At 43.4% G+C, this 23125-nt stretch overlaps 2 protein-coding genes across 2 annotated transcripts; both read left to right on the top strand.

The window, feature by feature from the left end:
* Positions 1-302: 302 nt before the first annotated feature.
* rpl17 (ribosomal protein L17) lies at positions 303-3559 on the top strand. Its single transcript, XM_080017363.1, has 7 exons — positions 303-462; positions 939-988; positions 1201-1241; positions 1333-1467; positions 1710-1808; positions 2398-2589; positions 2886-3559. Exons 2-7 carry the CDS (start codon positions 949-951, stop codon positions 2931-2933), a joined length of 555 nt encoding a protein of 184 aa, XP_079873489.1. The 5' UTR covers positions 303-462; positions 939-948; the 3' UTR covers positions 2934-3559.
* Positions 3560-8677: 5118 nt separating this feature from the next.
* nkx6.1 (NK6 homeobox 1) lies at positions 8678-11322 on the top strand (the record flags this gene model as incomplete). The annotated part of the gene is made up of 3 exons (XM_080018133.1): positions 8678-9230; positions 9666-9838; positions 11074-11322. The coding sequence occupies 3 exons, from the start codon at positions 8678-8680 to the stop codon at positions 11320-11322; spliced, it is 975 nt and encodes a 324-aa protein (XP_079874259.1).
* Positions 11323-23125: the final 11803 nt, after the last annotated feature.

Raw genomic sequence — 23125 nt, 5'->3', positions numbered from 1 at the left:
GATCTCCACACACAGATATATAATAAGTTATTTCACCGGTCATTGTTACTGCCCGGAAATAATTCACCCTGGTGACGTCAGCGTCAGGTCCGCTCCGCTCACGTCATCTAACCCGTTTCCGCCAGCGGGGTTCGCCGGGGGGCTCGGTTCCCTCCCGCTCTTCCGGTGGCGCTCGTCGGCTGGGGTGACCGCGCGAGGAGACGGGGAGCGCCTGTCTCGAGGCAACCGACCGACCGACCGACCGACCCACCGACCGACCCACCGACCGACCCACCGACCGACCCCCGGTGCAGACGCCGGATCCCCGCGTCGTCCCGCCGGAACCAGGCCGCGCGGCGCCGCGTCTCACGGAATCCCGTTGCCCCGGCTCCCGCGCCGTGGCTGAAAGCTCGCGAGACTTCGCGCCCCGATATCCTCCCCCGGAACTCCCAGTACTTCCTTTTCCAACCCGCGGCCCTCCAGGTACGGGCGTGATGAAGCGACGCGCTATCGAACTCGAATCTTCGGCATCCCGTATCTAGAACGTGTCGGTGTAGTAAATTGGGGTAGTAAATGCGGGGGACTGCTTCGGTCGGTCATATGAATGCGCAGATCCTATATTAATCGCGTCGGAATTGATTTGTTGGCTGTAGAACGGAGGCTACCGGTTTGCGGCCATGTTTTGCCTTCGATACGAACAACTACGTGTCTTCGGGGCTGTGGGGGGGCGTCTGCAGAAGTGTTAAAAACATTCAGAGTGTTTCGGTTCCAGTGTCGGTGGAGCCGTTTCGGCGCTTCTTTATTTTTTGGGGGGCTCGTCTCGTCTCGTCTGGACTAACGCCGAGACGCGTCGCTAGGGGCGTTCGACGCTAAGATGCTATGCTATGCTAGCAAAGATGCTACAAATTAGTCGGAACTCAATGCCACAGTATTTATGTTTTTTTCCTCTGTCCCTCCAGAGTTGTTAAAATGGTCCGCTACTCCCTCGACCCGGAAAACCCCACCAAGTGTGAGTTGCAGTCTTGCGTGTGTGTGTGTGTGTGTGTGTGTGTGTGTGTGTGAGCGAAGTGCATACGGTCGCCATGATGACTTCTTAGGACACCTTTGGATTAGCCATGAAAATAAAGCAAGATTGAACTGAGCCGCCCGCCCGGCCCGCGTCGCGGCGGGGGCGGCAGCGTTCGTGGGGGGGACTCACGTGTGTGTCTCCTTTTCTCACAGCGTGCAAGTCCAGAGGGTCCAACCTCCGGGTCCACTTCAAGGTGAGGCGCCGCTGTGGCTCCGCGTTGATCACTAGTTGTCATTGTCAATCTAGTCGTGGGAACTGACGTTTGCCTCCGTGTGAAATGCCAGAACACCCGCGAGACAGCTCAGGCCATCAAGGGGATGCACATCCGCAAGGCCAACAAGTACCTGCGCGACGTGATCGTCAAGCACCAGTGCGTTCCCTTCCGCCGCTACAACGGCGGTGTTGGGAGGTGTGCCCAGGTGAGTTCTCGAGACAACGTGCGGGTGTGTGTATAGTTTGGGTCACACATGCGACCTCAGTACTTTTGACAGAGTACGCCGTCGGCGGTTGCTGTGACGACAATCTTAGGACACCTTTGGATTTGAACATGAAAATAAAAATCATTGATCTGAGCGGCCCTGGTGACTGGTTCGCGCGTGGCTTCCACTTCCGTGTTTTTGCGCCGTGTAACCCCCTCCTGAACATGTCGTCGCTCCTGTAGGCCAAGAAGTTTGACTGGACACAGGGACGCTGGCCCAAGAAAAGTGCAGAGTTTCTCCTGCACATGCTCAAGAACGCGGAGAGCAACGCTGAGCTCAAGGTACATTTGTTGATTCGAAATCTCAATGAGCAGCTCCTCCTCTCCCATAATCAAGCAACTTGAGAACGGATTTATTTGAAGTGAACTTCACCTGCACGCAGCTCTATAATGTAGCTGTGTGCTGCTGTTTAATTACAGGCCATCGCTTTTGTAAAATGCACGGAGAAAGTGGTGATGTGCACAGTTTGGTCTGTTAGAATTATTAACAACTTTAATGTTGTGTACTGGTGGAACAGAGCTAAGTTGCAATTTGCTCTAAAGGGGCTGGTGAAATTTGTTTTCTACGGATCCTAGTGGCTGATCCCATGTTAAGTGCTTATATGCCGACCATAGCATTGGCACATCGTGGTTTTTCTGGGGGTTATTTTGCTCTGGACACAGTTACTTTTTAAGGGGTTGCACACATGAGTTGGATTGCAGTGATGATTTCTTAGGACACCTTTGCATTAACCATGAAAAGAATCTGGATAAAAGACCTGAGCAATCTCTCGACATGTGCCTTTGTGACTACCTTGAAGTAAGAGTCTTGGCATTTGAGCGCTAAATTACTGGAAGCCGCTGACTCACATGAGTTCCCTCTGGGTTGCAGGGTCTGGATGTGGACTCTCTGGTCATCGAGCACATCCAGGTGAACAAGGCTCCCAAGATGCGCCGACGCACGTACCGCGCCCACGGTCGTATCAACCCCTACATGAGTTCTCCGTGCCACATCGAGATGATCCTCACCGAGAAGGAGCAGATTGTTCCCAAACCAGAGGAAGAAGTGACCCAGAAGAAAAAGGTACGCGGGCTTCCAAGTAACCTCAGCAACCTGTGCATTAGCGCTTGTCAATGACAACACCGTCCTTCACTGTTTGCTTGGGCTTGTTTATCACCAAGTCCCAAAAGCTTTAATCGTTGTGGGAGAACAGTTGACTCCTTGTTGACTGCCCAGATTTACAGTTGGTTGCTATGATGACAACTTAGGACACCTTTGATGACCCATGAAAACACAATACTAAACTGAGCAACTTAACTTTAAAACGATTGACGTTCTTTGTGTCGCGGATGTGTTTTAACTGCGTTTGTCCTGTGCAGGTCTCTCAGAAGAAGCTGAAGAAGCAGAAGCTCATGGCACGGGAGTAAAAGTTAATAAAGCAGTTCTTCTCAACAACGTCTCAGTATCTTTTATTTAATTTTATTTTTGGGGGGAACTTAATTATGAGTTTCAACAAATCACTGAGCTGTAGTCGTGAAAGCTTGCAGGTCTTGTTCCAATGTATGATTTGACGCAAATACCATATGTTTGGGGACACTCATTGCCCTACAGATGTCTGTACATTTATTATTTGGACGAATATATTGGAGTACTTCATTCCTTGTGATATGTCACCCAAAATTTTCCTTTAAAGTGGTGCTAGTTTGAGGTCGTAAGTGCAGCGTCAATTTTTCGGAGCATTTGTTTTTGGATTGTATTCCCCGAGTATGCACACGGAGCACTTGATGCTGATCTAAAACTTTCCGACCTCCTCGATGCCCTGGCAACTAAAGTGCCAGTGCAACAGTACGGACGTGGATGATTAGACAGGCAAAGTACAAACTTTGAAATACATTTTTGATGTTGAAATAAAGACGCAAATCTGTTTGAGGGTGCTGCATTATTTAATATGCATGTTCAGCAAAAACAAGTCTTACTTTTTTCTGAAATGTGACCATCTGTGTGGTTGTGAGAAAGCGGTTATAAAGTGCGAATAAAATTGTGATTGTCGCTGCATGTGCTGCCAAGTATTTATTTGACTGTACCAATACAGTCCAGCGTTTACATTTTATGCTGGCTGTTTACCTCAACTTTTAATGTTGGTGGCCATGTGTTCCTTTGGTTTGTAGATGACCAGCAATTGGATGATTACTCAACAAAATAGACCAAATAATTTCAAATGCCAAAGTTCATAAATTCATTCATAAAATGGCAAACCGTACTTTTTTTATTTGTTTTTAACACATCACTATCTGGTTAACTCTTAGCTTCATCAATTACAATGCATGTGCCGTCTGGCATTGTTTAGATATTCAATGATTCCAAATCAATGTCCAATGACTCAACAATTGTGATATTCCATAGCTCTGAGGAGGTCCACTGTGATTAAACATCTTATAAAAAAGGCTGCTATAGTGGATGGAATCATCTCAGCATTCTGAAATACTTCCAAGTTGAGTCTAGTTATTAAGATACAATTTAGATTTTTTTTTTTTTTTTACACTTGTCAAGATATATATATATATATATATTTTTTTTTTTTTTTCTATATTTGCAAAATATTTCAGACACCCTGTGGGTCACCATGGGCCATTAGGGGTTCACAAACTATCGAGAGACTGCCTCTTCTGTTCCCAGGGCTGCATACACTATAGGCTCCAGGGGCCCAAATGAGCTCTATTGTAAAGTGACTGTAATATGTTGTGAGGGGCAATCTAGATTATAGCCCTTTCTATTAGCCAACATTATATCTGAACTTTACATTGCCAACATATGTTGTCTACATTTCAACATCCTTACTAATAAAAAAAATAAATACAGGTACATCTCATAAAATTAGAATATTTTTTGTCACTCATTTCAGAAAGTGAAACCTATATATAGATTCATTTCACAGAGTGAAATATTTCAAGCCTTTATTTCTTGAATTTTTGATGGTTGTAGCTATAGATGATCAAAACCCAAAATTCAGTGTCTCAGAAAATTAGAATATTACATAAGATCAATTTAAAAAAAGGATGTTTTAAACAGAAATGTCAGGCTTCTGAAAAGTATGTTCATTTCTATGCACTCCATACTTGGGCCTCCTTTTGCATGAATTACTGCATCAGTGCGGCGTGGCATGGAGGCGATCAGCCTGTGGCACTGCTCAGGTGTAATGGAAGCCCAGGTGGCTTTGATAGCAGCCTTCAGGTCATCTGCATTGTTGGGTCTGGTGTCTCTCATCTTCCTCTTGACAATACCCCATAGATTCTCTATGGGGTTCAGATCATGCAAGTTCGCTGGCCAATCAAGCACAGTAACACCGTGGTCATCGAACCAGCTTTTGGTCCCTTTGGCAGTGTGGGCAGGTGCCGAGTCCTGCTGGAAAGTGAAATCAGCATCTCCATAAAGCTTGTCAGCAGAAGGAAGCATGAAGTGCTCTAAAATGTCCTGGTAAATGGCTGTGTTGACTGTGGACTTCAGAAAACACAGTGGCCCAACACCAGCAGATGACACGGCAGCCCAAATCATCACTGACTGTGGAAACTTCACACTGGACTTCAAGCAACGTGGATTCTGTGCCTCTCCACTTTTCCTCCAGACTCTGGGACCTTGATTTCCAAATGACATGCAAAATTTACTTTCATCTGAAAAGAGGACTTTGGACCACTGAGCAACAGTCCAGTTCTTTTTCTCCACAGCCCAGGTAAGACGCTTCTGACGTTGTCTCTGGTTCGGGAGTGGCTTGACACGAGGAATACAACATTTGTAGCCCGTGCCTAGGATTGGTCTGTGCGTAGCGGCTCTTGATGCGCTGACTCCAGCCTCAGTCCACTCCTTGTGAAGCTCCCCCAATGTCTTGAATGGATTTTGCTGGTGCACCTTTTCCTACCACACTTTTTCCTTCCACTCAACTTTCTATGAATATGCTTGGATACAGCTCTCTGTGAACAACCAGCGTCTTTAGCGATGACCTTTTGTGGCCTACCCTCCTTGTGGAGAGTGTCAATGACTCTGTCAAGTCAGCAGTCTTCCCCAAGATTGTGTAGCCTACTCCCCCAGACTGAGAGACCATTTCAAGGCTCAGGAAACCTTCGCAGGCATTTTGAGCTCATTAGCTGATTAGGGTGTGACACCATGACTTTCCAAGATTGTACTTTTTCCCAATATTCTAATTTTCTGAGACGGTGAATTTTGTGTTTTCATTATCTCTAGCCACAATCATCAACATTTCAAGAAATAAAGGCTTGAAATATTTCACTCTGTGTAAGGAATCGATATAATATATGGGTTTCACTTTCTGAAATGAGTGACAAAAATATTGAACTTTTTCATGATATTCTAATTTTATGAGATGTACCTGTATATATATTAAGCATATGAACAGTGTGAAGTTGTTGGGCGAGATGTGTACCTGTTATCAGCACATGGTGTTTAACATTGTGTGTGTAGAATTGTAAGTCACGAAGAACATGGCGAATGTGTAAAAAAAAACAAAAACGGAAAATGAACATTAAAGTATGAAAAATAAAAACGAAAATAATACAATTCAAATGTAAATTAAAAAATCAAGATAGTGAATATACACATATTGCCTCCCCAAAAATAAATACATAACAGTCCCTGTCCATGAAGGTTGAAGGGCCATGACAGGGGAAGTGATTGTAAATGAAAAGCATAATCATTTGGAACCCTACAAATGAACTGCACTTCATAAATAAGAGTAAATAAATAAATACTACACAGTTGAGCCAATTTGGTTTGGTAAAATAAATAAAAGCACGAAACCAGAAGAAGGCCTAATCCGATTGAGCGCTGCTCCAGGGCAGCCTGTGTGGGCTGCGCTCAACTTGGCCACGAGGTGGCGCTAGTGGATCAATTCCTCAGTGGATTCATTCTAGTGGAAGGTTTATTTCACTTGCTGCACCTTGACAGGATCTAAAACTAATACCAGTCACTGAAAGAAAAATGGGTAAAGGACAAACCTCTTACTTTACCATTTAGGACTCACCATAACTCACCACCGCGGTCTGTTGTAGCCTTAAATATGATCCATATAATTGAATCACCTTGAATACAAATGAGATGCTACCAAAACGTTTTTCTCTCACTGATAGTTGAGTTGGCCATATGGCAATGACATCCATATAAACCACAAAAACAGGTTGGAAGTCTTACAGACTTTTCATGGTTTCGGGCAGCTTTAAAAAAAAGCAAGGAAAATCAAATATCATGCGAAATAAACGCCCAAAGTCAGACTATTAACGTTCAAAAGTCATTGGGTTCATTCATATTGTCACCTGAAGACTAAAAAAAAAATCGATAAAAAAAAGAAAAGGTAATTATCAATCAGCAATCATTTTCATGGTAAACTCAGATTGTATATATATTTGCTTTAATACAATGAAGAAAAATGTACCATATATATATGATCTATTCATGCAGTTCTATTTGACATCTTGTACTTCAATATTTTTTTAATGTTATCTTTTTATTCAACTCTTAATTGATGCACATACGTTACATATCAGTGCCCTATGGCCTCTGATTCCTACAGCGGGATTTGGAATTTGAGCAGCCTCACGTTCCGCTAAAGTGGCTTTTTATTATTGTATTATATTCGGGGCCTATTTGTTCGGTTAGATGTGCAATTCTATTCCTATAACGACAGACACGGGCTTGCACGCGTCTATGCGTCGACCTGGCTGTATTTACGCAACACAGCAGCCACAGCAAGTCCAAATATGTATTATTCGTTTTGACTTGTGTTTTTTAGTTGCTTGAGTTTTGGTGCTAAATAGAATCAACTAACCAGGTGTGCGATTGTTGCTACAATCATTGCTATTATTCATAATCATGTTGTTATTGTTTTTATTGTTATTATTATTGTTGTTATTAGGGTTTTTATTGTTATTATTACTGTCATTGTTTTATAATAACACAGGCATAACATCTCATTCGACACACGGAATGAACACCCCAGCAAAGAAGACTTGACGAAGAACTCCGACTTTGCATACGTCCCATTTCACTTAAGAAATAATTCTAAATGTCACATTCATTGAATTTCGTTTGAAACAGTCGAGGATCAGATCAAATCAACCATCATATAAAACCAAAAAAAAAAACAACACAAGATACAAAGCTTCCTGGACACCTGTGGCCCCATGGTCACGCTCCAGATGAAGAATGGTGCTCATCATCATCGTCGTCATCATCATCGTCATCATCATCATCATCATCATCATCATCATCATCACTTCCCCTATCTCTCTCTCTCTCTCTCTTTGGGGAAAAAACCCCCAAAACAAAAACGACAAATCTTTCCCAATTAGACCAGTTTACTGTTGCGTCTGTTGTGGATCATATAGCAAACTGGTTGTGCGGATCAGAGCTCAGGCTGCCGCGCCGGTGGGCGGGTCTCTCCCCGCGCCGCAGACGTCACGCTGCGGCCACCCAATCCCGCCGCCGACACCCCCACCCTCCACCTCCACCCGCCGCTTCTCCCCGCAAAGTTTTTCTTTTTTCCTTTCCTTTTTTTTTTTTCGTCGGTACTTTTAGGAGGCAATAGACACGGGAAACGGGCGACAATGTTTCGTCACATCAAAGCTCTTATCGAACGCAACAAAGCGGGCGTCCGTGCGTTTTCCGGCGTCTGAGACGACGACGACCCCCCCCCTCCCTCCCTCCCTCCCTCCCTTCCCGTCTCCCTCCCCGCCCCCCCGGCGCCGCCGTCTCCGCTCCGCAGCCCGAGTGACCGGGAGGACCGGGAGGACCTCCGGCAGAGATCTCCGCGTCGTTGCCCGCGCTCGGTCGCGTTTTTTTTTTTAAGACGGGGGATTTTTTTTTTTTTTTTTTTGTTGTTTTTTGCGGGGGGGGGGAAATCGTCGCTAAGTTGGGTCCGCGATGGGGCTCCGAAACTAACACCCCCCCGCCCCCGCCCCGCGGAGGGAGGACTTGGAGGTCCGTGCGCGCCCGGACTGGAGACTCCGCGTCGGGTCGGCGTCGGGTGCGTTGGTGTGGCGGCTGATCCGAGGCCAAAGTTCAGAGAAAACACGTTCTACCACAAATAAGTGGAAGCTGTCAAACACCCCCACCCCCCCCGCGCACCACACCCTCCAAAACAACCAGCTCCTGCCCGGTGCTGGTTATGTTAGCGGTGGGACCGATGGACGGGTCTCGACAGAGCGCGTTCCTCCTCAGCACTCCTCCCCTGGCCGCGCTGCACAGCATGACCGAGATGAAGACGCCTCTCTACCCGGCCTACCCGCTCTGCTCCGCCGGACCGCTGTCCTCGTCCACCTCGCCCACCGCCACCTCCCCGAACCCCGGCGGCGTCGCGGTGTCCTCCCCGGGACTCAAGGCGTCCACGGGACTCTCGTCGCCGGGTCTCGGGTCCCCGCAGCAGTGCGCGGCCGCCACCCCTCACGGAATAAACGACATCCTCAACCGGCCCGCGGCCCTCTCCGCCGCGGCCGCGGCCGCCGTCGCCTCGTCGTCCGCCGGGATGCTGCCGGGGCTGCCGCGCTTCGGCAGCCTCAGCCCCCCGCCGCCTCCCGGACTTTACTTCAGCCCCGCCGCCGCGGTGGCCGTGGCCCGCTACCCCAAGCCCCTGGCGGACCTCCCCGGCAGAACACCCATCTTCTGGCCAGGAGTCATGCAGAGTCCGCACTGGAGAGACACCAGATTTGCTTGTTCTCCTCGTAAGTTTTTATTTATTTATTATAATTATTACAATAATTATTGTTATTATAATAATAATAACAACAACGATAATAATTTATTTATCTTATTTTAAATTGAAACATGTTTGAGTATGTGTATCTATGTATTTATGTGTGAACAGGTCTCCCTTGCAAAGCAGATCCTGATCTCAAATTGACTTAATGATATGATGATAAATAAAGGAAATACTTGTACTACTACTTCTACTACTACTACTAATAATAATAATTCAAAAAATATTTTTGTGCTTAAACTTTACTATGGTCTATCAGAACAAAACCGAAATCACTGTGGGTTTCTCAGTTCTAAACGTAAACCAACACATTCAACTGGTCAAATAAATACTAGTTTTCTCAGACAGAAAATAACTTGCACGATCGGCCGGTGAATCTCATCACTCATGCCCTTTTCAGATCAAAACTCGGTGTTGTTGGACAAAGACGGGAAAAGGAAACACACCCGTCCAACGTTTTCTGGACAGCAAATTTTCGCCCTGGAAAAGACTTTTGAACAAACGAAATATCTCGCTGGACCCGAGAGAGCACGCCTGGCCTACTCTTTGGGGATGACGGAGAGCCAAGTAAAGGTAACTGACAAAAAAAATAAATAAAAAAAAATCAAAAATCAAAATGCATGCTCATTTCTTTTTAACTGCAAAATGATTTTTGCACCTAATTTCATTCAGTTATCAATTGAAATAGAATAAAATCAAATTTTATTAGAATACAAGCAATACCACCTGCTAATCTGCCTCAATATTGATCATTGTTAAAAACTGTAAACACAGGCCTAACTTGTATTCCTTTCACCTTTAGGTTTATGCCAGATCTGTTGTCTGAAATAAAATGGTAGAAATGAGTGATTGAAATTCACTAGATTAAACAAAATGTCAATTATTTTGGATTTGAATTTTGACAGCTATTGTTAATTTTGCACAATATGTACAGAAATACAAATAATAATGGCCTTATTAATTCTTCGCCTGGAAAAATGGGTGTGAATTTGTTATCTTCTGAGACTACAATTATAATATAAACTGCAAATCAAAGCCAGGCTAATTATTCTATTTTATTGTATATTTATATTATTCTTATTTTTTTTAATTTTTTTATATTTATTTATTTTTCATGCATTTCGTTTTCGTAGACTACCCATTGGTAAACCGTTGGCAGGCAGCAGGTGCTATATTTTCCAAGTGGGAATAATCGAGTCCTAAAATAAAGAAAAGTAAATGCGGGTGGAAAGCAAAGTTGGGTTTATTTCATTTTGTGCATTTTGGGTGTCACGATAGTAAAATACAATACTCAACTGAAACGAGAAAAAATTCGCCGAGGAACGCTTATTCTTACCCTGATTTTGATTCATTGAAGTATTTTAGCTTTTGTTTTTTTTATTCTACTTTGTAAATGCACTTTGCCTTGCTTTTATTGTCCCTATCTGACGGCCTTTTTATGTAAAGCACTACTACACAAATGAAGGTTATTATTATTATTATTATTATTATTATTTTTATTATTAATAATAATAATGCAATTCTTTATAATAATATTAATAATGTGATATCATTATTTATAATGCAATAATATTATTAGAGATTGAACCCTGTTATATAATAATGGTATATTATTAAAAAATAACAACAATAACAATAATTATAATAGTAATAACAACAATAATAATAATAATAATAATATAATATACATATTTTTTGGTCGTTTTTTTTTTTAAATTGTTCTCCATATCAAATAAAAGTAAAGAAAAACAGCCATAAAAACCCCGACGCGCTAACGCGGTCTTCCCCTCCCGCCCCCCGCGCTCCAGGTGTGGTTCCAAAACAGACGGACCAAGTGGAGGAAGCGCCACGCGGCGGAGATGGCCTCCGCCAAGAAGAAGCAGGACTCGGAGACCGAGCGGCTGAAGGGCGCGTCGGAAAACGAGGAGGACGACGACGACGACTACAACAAACCGCTGGACCCCAACTCCGACGACGAGAAAATCACACAGCTGCTGAAAAAGCACAAACCCGGCTCGTCCTTGCTCGTTCACACGTCGGAAAACGACAGCTCCTAAAAGACACCCACCCCTGTGTGTGTGTGCGTGCGTGCGTCTGTCTGTCTGTCTGTCTGTCTGTCTGTCTGTCTGTCTGTCTGTGTGTGTGTGTGTGTGTGTGTGTCCGTGTGTCCGTGCGTGCGTGCGTGGACTGTGAGGCTGTCGCGGCTCCAAAGGAAAGTTGAATCCAAGTTTCAACGAGAACATGGTACTTACCTGTAAATATGAAAACCGTGAGTTGTATCCCCATAGAAATGATACTGCTGTTAATAATTTATGTGTAAACAAGCCCCCCACCCCTTTTTTTTTTTTTATTATTCTTTTTATTTTATTTTATTTTATTTTTATTTTAAGAATGCTGAGTGTTTCAGTCGAACTGAAGTTGAGTGAGTGGACATTTTTATTTTATTTTATTTATTTTATACCCCCCCCTACTCGAGATTTAACCCTATGTTTCATTATTTAAAAAAAAAAAAAGAATAATATACCCGGCGGTATGTTTGTATGACGGGACTCGGCATTTCCGTAAATAGGAAGGACGCGCATTACAAAAGAAATGGGCCATGTAACCCTGACGCGCAAATTTTATTTTGACATTAATAACCCCGCCCCCACCCACCCCCCCAAAAAAAGAAACGCATCCCCCGTACATGCGTTCGTCAGGCCGGTAGAAATACACGCGATGGTTTCTCGCCAGTGGATAAATATTTTCTCACACGTTTATTTAAATGTTTTTATTTTTATTTTTATTTTTTCAACAGTGACTGAACCCTGTGTATGGCAGGTTAATGTAATGCACTTTTATTTAATAAAAACTCAAATGCATGATTTCTGGTGCAGGTCTTTAGATCTCATCTCATTCTAGTTATTGGTTTATTCGACAGTAAAACCTGAGTAATAAAAATAATTGATATTTAAAAATCATTGACGAAATTACGATTGTTACCTTGATTCTCGACAGTATTTAATTATTCAATTAAATAGTTTTCCACCTGTAGCAAATTCCTGTCCGCATGCTATAAATTAGACGTGATTACAATAATAATCACGATAACAATAATAATAGCAGTAAAATAATAATAATGGTAATAATATTGTATCATCATCATCGTCGTCATCATCTTCATAACATTATTATTATTATTATAATTATAATTATTATTATTATTATTAATAATGTTATTACTATGATAAATAGGATAGCCAAATGATGCTGTTGCAATTTGTTTAGAAATGAGTGCTATAGTTATTTCTCATTTGCCCTCATTTTAGGGGGCTTTTTTGTGCAAACATCTAGAGAGTCAAGAGTTCAGCAAAGTACACTTTCTATTATTAAACATTTGTAGGAAAATAATAAATCGGTATATTCGTTATCTGTGTCTCTGGACTGGCGAGTGGAAAGTGGAATAGATAAAGATTTGGTGCTACAAAACGATTTTTTTTTTTTTTTTATCGCATTTGTAATATTCATATAATAACGAAAATCACTTTTTCTGTTTCAATGGCGTCCGAGATTCACATGGTTACAGCGGCATGATGTTTGGAAATGAAAAAAGCACTCAACCACTTTGCAGTTCTAATAATATTTGATGCATCTATATGATGCGATGCTTATGGTGCATTATATATATATATATATATATATATATATATATATATATATATATATATATATATATATATATATATATATATATATATATATATATATATATATATATATATATATATATATAAAGAGAAAAGGAATAAGAGGCAGACTACCCTCTAGTAACATCCCACCGTGTGGCTCAGTGGTGTGCTCAGTGTCGGGGCAGGTGATTAAAGTCTACGGCGCAAAACACTGACGCCGCGCGTCACAACGTGCGGCGCAGTGACAGGCCTCGGGTGTTGACGTCAACCGATCATCCATCACCGATATCGATACCGATACCGATACCGGCACTATTTGGTTCAACAATTAACCCCGACTAATTTTACATTTTCTTCCTTACAGTAGATGTGACGTAGACATTTTACAGGCTTCTGTGTCACAGGTTGTGACACACACACACAACACTCAAGGTTGTGTGTGTGTGCGTGCGTGATAATTAGCATTTTGCATGCATTGCGTCATGCAAAAACCGGAATACATGGCTATAATAGCAAATCCCAGTTCCCATGCAACCTTCCAAATGAAAATCAACATTAAATGCAAAGCCTTTAAAGTTACAAGTCAGCTGAAGCGCCATCTACACTATAATTATTTCAAGAAACGAAGGGACTGGAATCGTGTTTGCCATTTTCAAAACCGCATATTTTTCCCCAAAACGCTCCACAAAGACACCAAAACCCAACCGGACACGGGCTCAAGAAGCCAAAAACCCCGTGACCACCGGAACAAATCAAGAGGAAAGCAACGAACGCGCCAGAGCTTCATGGGCGCGGAGACGACTTCGTGAGCTCATACCGTGCGTTCCACACGCGCCGGCCTGTTATTATAGGATACAAAAGTGGTGTAAAGCCGGGACACCCCTCGCGGTACTGAGAAGTTTTGCTGTTAACATTTTCCCTGCAAGGATTTCAAATGTATCCAAATGAGAAAATTGAGAAGTGAGTTTATTATTATTATTATTATCATTATTATTATCATTATTATTATTATTATTATTATTATTATTATTATTTTGAGGCCCTATGATATCAGGAAACGATTCGCTTTCACCCTCCATCGCCCTCGAGAAGCGCCGCCACCTGTGAGCCCCGGGTCGAGTTAACAAGGGTTGCGTTTAATTCAGGTGTGGAGAACATTATGTGTCGTGTGTTCTAGGTGCGGCGAACACGGCCTCCGGGGACCGGCTACCGCATCTGTTCACTTGACGGCTGTGCCAGGCAACCTGTCTGTCTGCACCCTGTCTGTCTGCACAGCGCGTCCAGCGCCGTGCCACTCCGCCCGCCGCCGGCACGTCGCGGAAACCAAGCGGACCCCCCCCCCCCCCGGGCGGAACATGTTCCCGTAACGAGAACCAAGCGGCGTTTGGCGCTTGTCACCTTTCCCATCGAAGTAAAGCGCAAAAGGGAACGACCGAAAAAAAAAACCCAAACCAATGGCCGCCTTTGTTCGGCCGCACTATCTGTCGACCCTCCACCCCGCTCCTCCACCCTCCACCCGCCCCGATCGTCGTCTTGTTTACCCGCGTGACTAATATGTTCGCGTTTGCCGATCCTCATAAAGAGCCCATTGACGGGCCCCTCGGTTGATTGTGTACTACAAGAGATTACACGCAGGGATACGTGTCACGGGTGGGGTGGTGGTGGTGGTGGATCCCCAAACAGCATGAAGCGCGGCTCTCACCCACCCCGGCCCCACCCCCACCCCCCAGCCTTATCTCCCTCCTCCGTGCGCAATTTGGAGCCCTCCGATAAGCAGCGCCTTGGGATCCTATATTATTATGAAAAGCTAACAGGCTGCTCAGGATCACCCCCCCCCCCCCTCCCTCCCTCTGTCTCCCTCTTTCTTTTACTTACATATTCACGGTTGAGCAACGGAACACCGCGCGGCCCACCTACGTTTCAAAGAAAGAACCTAATTGAGGAACGAGCGAACGAGTTCCACCGGCGCTAAGCCGGGCGCAGTGATGGCTGCCCCCCCCCCCCCCCCCGTAGGGGCGCGGGCAATAAAGTCGGCGCTAATTGCTCTGTCTGCTCGAGCAGCTGAACGACAGCCCACGTGCGTCAGTCACGGACCCGGGTTCCGCGGGGTGCACGGTATCCACGGTATCCACGGTATCCACGGTATCCACGGTATCCGGGAGGAGGCGAGATCTCCACCGGGCGAGCGCGTATTTACGAGCGGAACGAGATAGCGTCTCCCCGCGCCCCGCCCCCCCCCCCCCCCCCCTCCGCCCCGTTTAGCGCGGTGTTTGCGGCAGCCTCCTTCCTTCCAAGTATTTATTCGGAGATAATCTCCTTTAATAATGTTCACCCCGCTCCCTTCTGTCAAAGGAACTTATCCCGCAGTGGCTTACGAACAGGTGTCATCGCGTGAACGCGTCGGCTCCCGGGTGAACACGACAACGACATATTAGGCCTAATCTCTACGCGGCTGTCTGCGCGAAACGGGTAGATTATGCACGAGTCACTTTTCTTTCTTTCTTTTATTTGTTTATTTATTTATTTGTTAAAACTTCTCAAGGCGATGTCCTTGTTAGTGATATGGTGAATAATCAGCAGGCTTTCCTTTTTTTTTTTGTGTGTGTGTTTGTCTTTGTGCAAAGGTAGCGACGGGGTGGGGACGCGCCGTCGTTCCTCCCCGTGGCAGCGACCGGGGAGCGCTCGGTGACGTCGAAACGAGACTCTGGCCGCGCGAAGGAAACGACAGACCCCGCCCTCGTCGCCCAAGTCTTTTGTTCTGAATTTTATTAGCACCGGCCCCCGCTAGAATAACCTGTTAGCGCATATCATAGCGGGGGCAATAATAACCTCCTCAATCATATTTTAAAAGTCACGTCAAGTCGGCCTCGTGTAATTCATCTCTATGCAAATATCTTGGCGTCACCCCCATTAGTGTGTTTCCAGCAGGAGGGAGATTTTTTATTTTTTTTATTTTTTTTTATTTTATTATTTATTATTATTAAAATGCATCCCTCCTCTCTCTTTTAACTCCGATCTAATAAAACACAGAGCCCTGTTGCCGGAGAGTTATTGCAACTATTAGAGTAACATATGGACAGTGTGCGCCCGTGAAAATAAAAACCAACAGATAGAAGTGACAGGGTCAGGGTGGGGGCCAAACACTTAGAAAATGGTCCCCAAGTGATAGATGCCGCCCCGGCTGCCTCGGGAAGGAGCGGCGGGTCTGATTATACATTCATTTGGGTTTAAAAATGTGTTGCCTTCTCCCGCAGAGAGTGCTCCGCTGTAATGAATTAGGATGACGGTAAAAAGGTGATAAACGTCACCGTGCCTTTAATCAAATTAAAACAGGGAGAGACGCTCGTTCCATGACGGGGAAGATATACTGTGACGTTGTACCGGCGGGACTGCAATGTCCAGGTAAACTGTGCCTGCTGCCGTTTTGGTGTTTGTGTTGCAAGGATATTAGCAAAATAACGACGATAATAATAATACTATTATTATTTATACTGTATATGTATGTATGTATAATAATAATAATAATAATAATAATAATAATAATAATAATAATAATAATTAGTAATAAAAATGACATTTATCATAGTAATAATAATAATGGTTATAGTACAATTCTTCTACTACTACTACTACTACTACTACTAATAATAATAATAGCAACAATAATAATAATTATTATTATTATAACAGCACTGCTGCTCCTACCTTAACTTACTAAGTGTAACTGCCATTTGCACACATTGGGCTCACTAGTTAGCACAGAGCAACATAGTGTTAACTTTATAGGTGTGTAAATGTTATTTTATTTTCTATTTAATTTCTTATCCCTTTCTCGACTTGCACTGTTTCCTTTTTTTTTCTTTTTGCTGCTGTAACATCCGAATTTCCCCACGGAGATTAATAAAATGTTATCTCATCTTAATATACATATACAGTATAACACAAGCAAAGCAGTGGGGACATACAACACCCCGGTGCTGTTTCATTGTCAAGATACTGGATCTACTCGCAATTATCGTAATTTATCATAGGAAGGTGGCCCCCTCACAACGACTCCATTATCGTCCAGCTCTAGTGAATTGCTTTTCAATAGGTAGAATATAGAACATGTAGTAAATTCAACCATAACCAGAGGGTGAAAACTCTCTGAGTCTACGTGCAAAGCCCATTCGGTGACAGCGGAGACGTTTGACGTTCCGAGTTCCAGCATTTCAGACATGCAGTACATCTTTTCAGTTCACTAGATTTTGAAGCTTGTGGTCGAGATCTGTGGCTTTGCGAGGCCCGATGAGTCCCACCCGCCCCCTCAACCCAACCCTCCCGCCTGATTATCTGTCATTTAACGGTTTATCAAAGTCAGAGGATCCCGTCACGCTCGTATGAACGGTGGATTTTTCTATTTGATGGATTCATTAATTTCATGTGGATCATTAGCCTCTACATGGCAATCACTGTTTTGACAAATGCGGCCGGTGAATTATGCGCACAATGTGCTTCCTTGGACCGAATGCATCAGATGGAAAACGGGGAGCGCCCCCCTTCATGTGACCTAAATGTGTTTGAGGGTGGTGTCTCCCACTCCATTACTGAGACGGTTCACTCTACGCCAACCGTGTGACACGTGTGACCGTCGGCAACTTTTCATTGTGACTATCGGTGCATTTTGGGGCGACAGCATTAAATACAGGGCAGCGGTGAAAAACAGTCCGAGGGAAACTGTGATATGTCGTTTTGGTCATGACAATCCCTTGTGCTTAAGTTGAACATCTCTCTCTCATAAGGCATTTAAGTATTTGTCGATAGAATTGTGGATCTTCTTTAGTTTATAAATACGTTTGCTTTGTTTGTGATTGTTGTTAAAGTATGATGAAAACAAACAATCATCCGGCTTTCGTTATTTGCTAAATCATTGTTTTTCTCTGAGGACGAGCCAGATGTCGGCTCTACCAAGTAAGATCGGGGCTGGGGGCAGTGGGTTATTTTTCTTTGTTCTTTTATTTTATTATCCTTACCAGCCAACCTATACGATTAACCCTAGCCGGCCTGAGTAGAGCCATTGTACATTAAAGCCTAATCAAATAATTCATGTGAATAACAGGTTTTAAATCACACTTGCTGTTTTGTAGCAACCCTGCTGATTAACTAAATGGTTTCGACCAGGGTATATGTAGAGCCGATTTTTCAATTGCTGTGGGGAACCTCTTTTGACTCTTTGTTCTCTGTAGCCGGTATTTTATTTTATTTAGTTGTAATATATATATATTTTTCCCCCTGTTGTATAAAGTCACTTTGCAAAACTCGGTAAACTCAGCATTCGCAGTTTTGAATATACAGTAGAAAGTATTTTATATGCTCTTTTGAGAGGTTTTCAAACCTGTCATTGTAATTGATTTATGACACCTATGATGGGGGTCATTGTTGTTGGTATTGTCCGTTTAAGCAGCCCTCATCGAGATGTTGAAGTACTTAGTTACTTACTTACTAACTAACGTACAGAGACCTCTGTGTGGAGGGGTCACGTGGTGTGTGTGAATACATTTGTCTCTGTGTGTGCGTACGTGTGTGTGTGTGTGTGTGTGTGTGTGTGTGTGTTGGAGACGTCTGTGTGGTGGGGTGTCATTTGGTGATGTGACGTTTCACAGATAAAAAGCAGCACAGAAAGTGTTGGGTGTTTCATTCTTCCTGTTTCATTTTTGCCCTGTGCTGAAGGCTCTACCGTCCCATTCGGCACTTTTACTTTTCAACATGAACTGCGACCGATCCTATTCAGGTACATTGATCTATGAATGTTGGAAAAAATGCTCTTTGGTTGGAGGGTTAGTGGAGTGCTGTTATTAAATGCCATCGCAGTTTGAAGAAATGGTTTCGAAAATATATATGTCGGCCATTACAATTGGTCTTAGGTCTAATAATAATGTGTTCTGTCTAACTAATGTTTCAACCCTCCTATCATATAGATGTGGTCAAGGGATCTCTGCTCGTTCCTGCTGATGATGAAGCTACACAATATGGATATGATGATGAAGACTTGTCATTGGACAGGGATGTGTCTCTATTCACCCCTGCTAATGCTGAAGCTATACAATATGGTCATGATAAAGAGTTGTCGTTGGACAACGAATGGCTCCAGGTCTTTGGGAAAACGTTGGGATGCACGAATCCCACCTTCCTGACTCATGGTGATGAGGGGCGACTGCAGCTGAAGAAGAACACTGGACTGTTAAAGACGTATCCGCACGAGAAGGAAGAGAAGGACGACATCGACAGCTGTAAGGCTCAGCCGGAGGGATCCCTACTGTTGGGCCATTTATCTGGAGAACTCTCGAGATTATAAGGGGCTACTATCAGGGGTTGTATTAATGGTGTAGTTAACAAAAAAAATACACACGCTTGTTTTGGTTGTCAGGTAAATCATCCTAGTCAGAAGCGCCACCAATGTTTATTTGCCGATATCGTATTTCCCTATAGGAGAGATTATGACGATATATGTGAAGGGGTTTTCACTAATCCATTCATACGTATGCTAGAAGTGGTTCTGCGTAAAACAATTGATGTATCTATATCTTGTGAAAAGCTACTCAGGGTAGTTGAGGCAAACATGAGTAATTTATATGCAGAACCGGGTGTCTGATAAAATATTAGAAGAACAGTATGGATATGTGGATGATGTGGATGATGCCACACAGGACTGTTGTGCTGTTCAAATGTTAGAATCGTATACTGTGAATAGGGTAGATGAGAGTTACATTGGGAGAAGGACGCTGAGGATGGAGCTGCCAGGCAAGAGGAAAAGAGGAAGGCCAAAGAGAAGCTTTATGGATGTGGTGAGGGAGGACATGCAGGCGGTTGGTGTAAGAGAGGAAGATGCGATGAACAGAAGGTATTGGAGGCAGATGATCCGCTGTGGCGACCCCTAATGGGAGCAGCCAAAAGAAGAAGAAGAGGATACTGTGAATAGGGTAGAGTAAGAAGAAGAAGAAGAAGAACCTTTATTTGTCACATGACACCACACTACAACACATGCATACAGTATATACACACACACATGCTTTTTGGGTGGCGGCCAGTTGAAATGTGGCCTCCACATTTCACCTATCCTGGCTTGTCCTTCCTCTGGGGGGGCAGCCAGAAGCAGTGGGCAGCGTTCGACGACGCGCCCGGGGACCTGGTACCAAATGTCCATTGCTGTTCAGACGATGGTGATGTGTGCATGTTTTTGGTGGGGGTCCTTACTGATGTTAGATGGAGGAAATCCCATGTGCGCATGTGGAGAACATGCAAACTCCACACAGAAAGGCTTCTATTTTGGGAGATAACCCGCGGGAGCACGGTGCCAACAGCGCCCCAGGCGGGAATCGAATAGCGTTAATTTAATGGCAGCCAGTGTTTACGTTAAGAAGGGGTCTGTAGCACCTGGTGTTAAGCTGGCCTATGCAAAGGCTCTGACACAAACTAATGCAAAATATCCAATTGATCATGTGTGTCTCAAAAGTTTTTTGATCCCTGCCTGTACAAGAGTCTGTAACCTGTCTGGCCACAATATCTAGCCCTTAGGTGTTGCTCGATCATTAATAGGAATAGAATATCCAGCCATGAATAAAATAGAGCTAACCATGGTTATTAAAAAAATTATTACCATGACCAATTTTCTGGGGGTATTTGCTAGTGATCATTTGCCCTCTAAGGTGTTGATGATTGATGATGGTGGTCAATACAGATCCATCATATCAAAGTGGAACTCATTGGCTGTCCCTTGACATAACAGAGCACAGAGACGTGTACTTTTTGGTTGGAAACTCCCCCCATAGCATTGATTTCTCTGACCATATATCTAGATATCTGTATCAAAACTGTGTTAATGTGTATTATTATATTATTATTATTAAGAGAGTGATGAAGGAAGTGTCCCCATTATGCACAGTGCTTGTTTCGTTCTGTAAGGAAACAAAGGAAAATAAAATAACCTACATCTAAATTAGAATTTTATTATTATTATTTATTTATTATTTATTATTATTTTCATTTATTTTATTTAACCTTTATTTAGCGAGGTAAGTCAAATTTAGATTACATGTTTGGGAGCCCTGGCCAAGATAGCAGCAATACAGTGTTTCAAACACCATACAAGCAAACATTAAAAACACATAAAACAAAAAATACAGTAGCAACTCACAGTATCATATGCCCAAGAAGTCAGATAGGGGGAAACAGATCTTGCCAAGGAAGCAATTACAAATTCCAATTGAATTTGCCTCCAAACCCTTCACTACATTTGTAAATGCCCTAATTGGGATCAGCTCATCTTGCTACAAATCTGTCTGCAGGTGGTTCCAGGCCGAAGGGGGAGAGAACATAAAGCGCTGTTTGCCAAATTTCAGTGCGAACCTTGAGGACAGACAGAAAAGGGTTTCATTTAAGCGCAAACAATAGTTACTAATTTTGAGTGGGATATACCCACAAAGGTAAGAGGTGAGCAAACCAAGATGGACTTATAAATAAATATGTACCAGTGAGTGAGCCTGCACAAGGCCAATAAAGGCCACTGAACTCTGGCATATAGGGTGCAGTGGTGAGTGAGAGCTTGCAGCCTGTGACAAACATCAGAGCGCTGTGGTACACAGTATCCAGTCAATGCAAGCATAGGGCAGAGGCATGCATGTACAACAGATCACTACAGTCAAGGAATGGAAGCAACGTAGCCTCCAGTTTTTTCCTGGCAACCTAAGAAAAGCAGATTTTTTTTCTGATTTGATAAAACCTAGCCTGAACTTCAAGTTCATTACAAAGTTTTCGATGTGAATTTTAAAAGTTAAAAGATCATCAATTAAAATACCTAGATACTTGTGCCATGACACTTATTCTATCTGATTGCCCTAGGCAGACTGAAAATACACAAGTGATTGAGCAAGGCTGGCACCACAGGAGTAAATGACAGTATCATCAACATAAAAATGAAACTGAATTAGGAACATTTGGACCCAGGCTGTTAACTTAGCTATTAAACAAGAGTGGACCCAAAACAGAACTATGGGGAACCCCTGACGTAACATGTCTGAGGATCCACTGGAGGAAGTGCCATCAAATTGTGTCCTTTCAACAATGTCATTTTCAAACCAGCCAACAGCCTGCTCAGACAACCCAACACTGAGCAGCCGTTGCTTCAGGATAAGGTGGTCAACTGTATCGAAGGCCTTTGAAAGATCAATAAAAAGAGTGGCACAGGTTTTTTGTGATCTAGTGACTCAATTATATCGTTCAACCTTTAGGGATGCTGTGATGGTATTATTTTGTTTCCTGAAGCCAGACTGGTACAATGAAAGAATATTATTAGCTCTCAGGAACTCCTTCAGTTGATCATTTACCAATCTTTCAAGGATCTTCGATAAGACGGTTAAGTTGGAAATAGGCCTATAATTGTAGTATTATCGTATATAGTATTAATAATCAAGTATTTAGACTTGGTTGGTCTTGTAAATGAAGTGAAATTATTGAGTAGTTGCCTAAATTGGAGCCAATCAGCCTCAGTCCCTGTTTCCTAGCCGTGGCCCAAGCGAAATTTCTCTCATGGAGTAACTTAGCCCGGTCAGGGGAGAATCAACTTACCCCTGACCAGTCCAGGATACTTGAACGACCGATCATTGCAGAGGAATTTCTTCCACACTTTGTAATCAACCCAAGTCCCAACCCATTGGTGGTAGATGAGCACTAGCCATCACACATCCATCCTTACAAACTTAAATCATTCTATGGGCGATTTCCCCAACCCAACTTCCAAGTCAACTATGACACATGGCGCAACAGTGTAGAATTCTGCTTGAATGACCAATCGATTCCTGAGTCCCAAATGGTGAGGAAAAAATGTTTAAAGCCTTTCATTCCCAGCTGCAAACATAGTCAATGGACCTCAAGTCTAACCAAAAGAATACTTGACCTTGCTTGACTCTGCTTATGCCACTGATGAGGATGGAGATGAGCATTTCACACGGTTCTTGAACAACAATCAAAATGCTGGGGAGAAAGCCTCTGAGTATCTGCAAACAGACAAACAACTTCTCAAGCAATTCTGCTGTGGTTGCTGGAAAGGCAATCTGATCACCAGTCTCCAGCTTGAGCAGCGCAAGAGTGAGCCATCATCATTTGCACAGCTTCTTCTTTTACTGCAAACTGAAGAAGATACAGTAAACAGGCTAAC

Source organism: Zeus faber, assembly GCF_960531495.2.
Source record: "Zeus faber genome assembly, chromosome: 17".
NCBI lineage: Eukaryota > Metazoa > Chordata > Actinopteri > Zeiformes > Zeidae > Zeus > Zeus faber.
The sequence above is the reverse complement of the archived record's forward strand: the minus strand, read 5'-3'. Positions and strand labels throughout refer to the sequence as shown.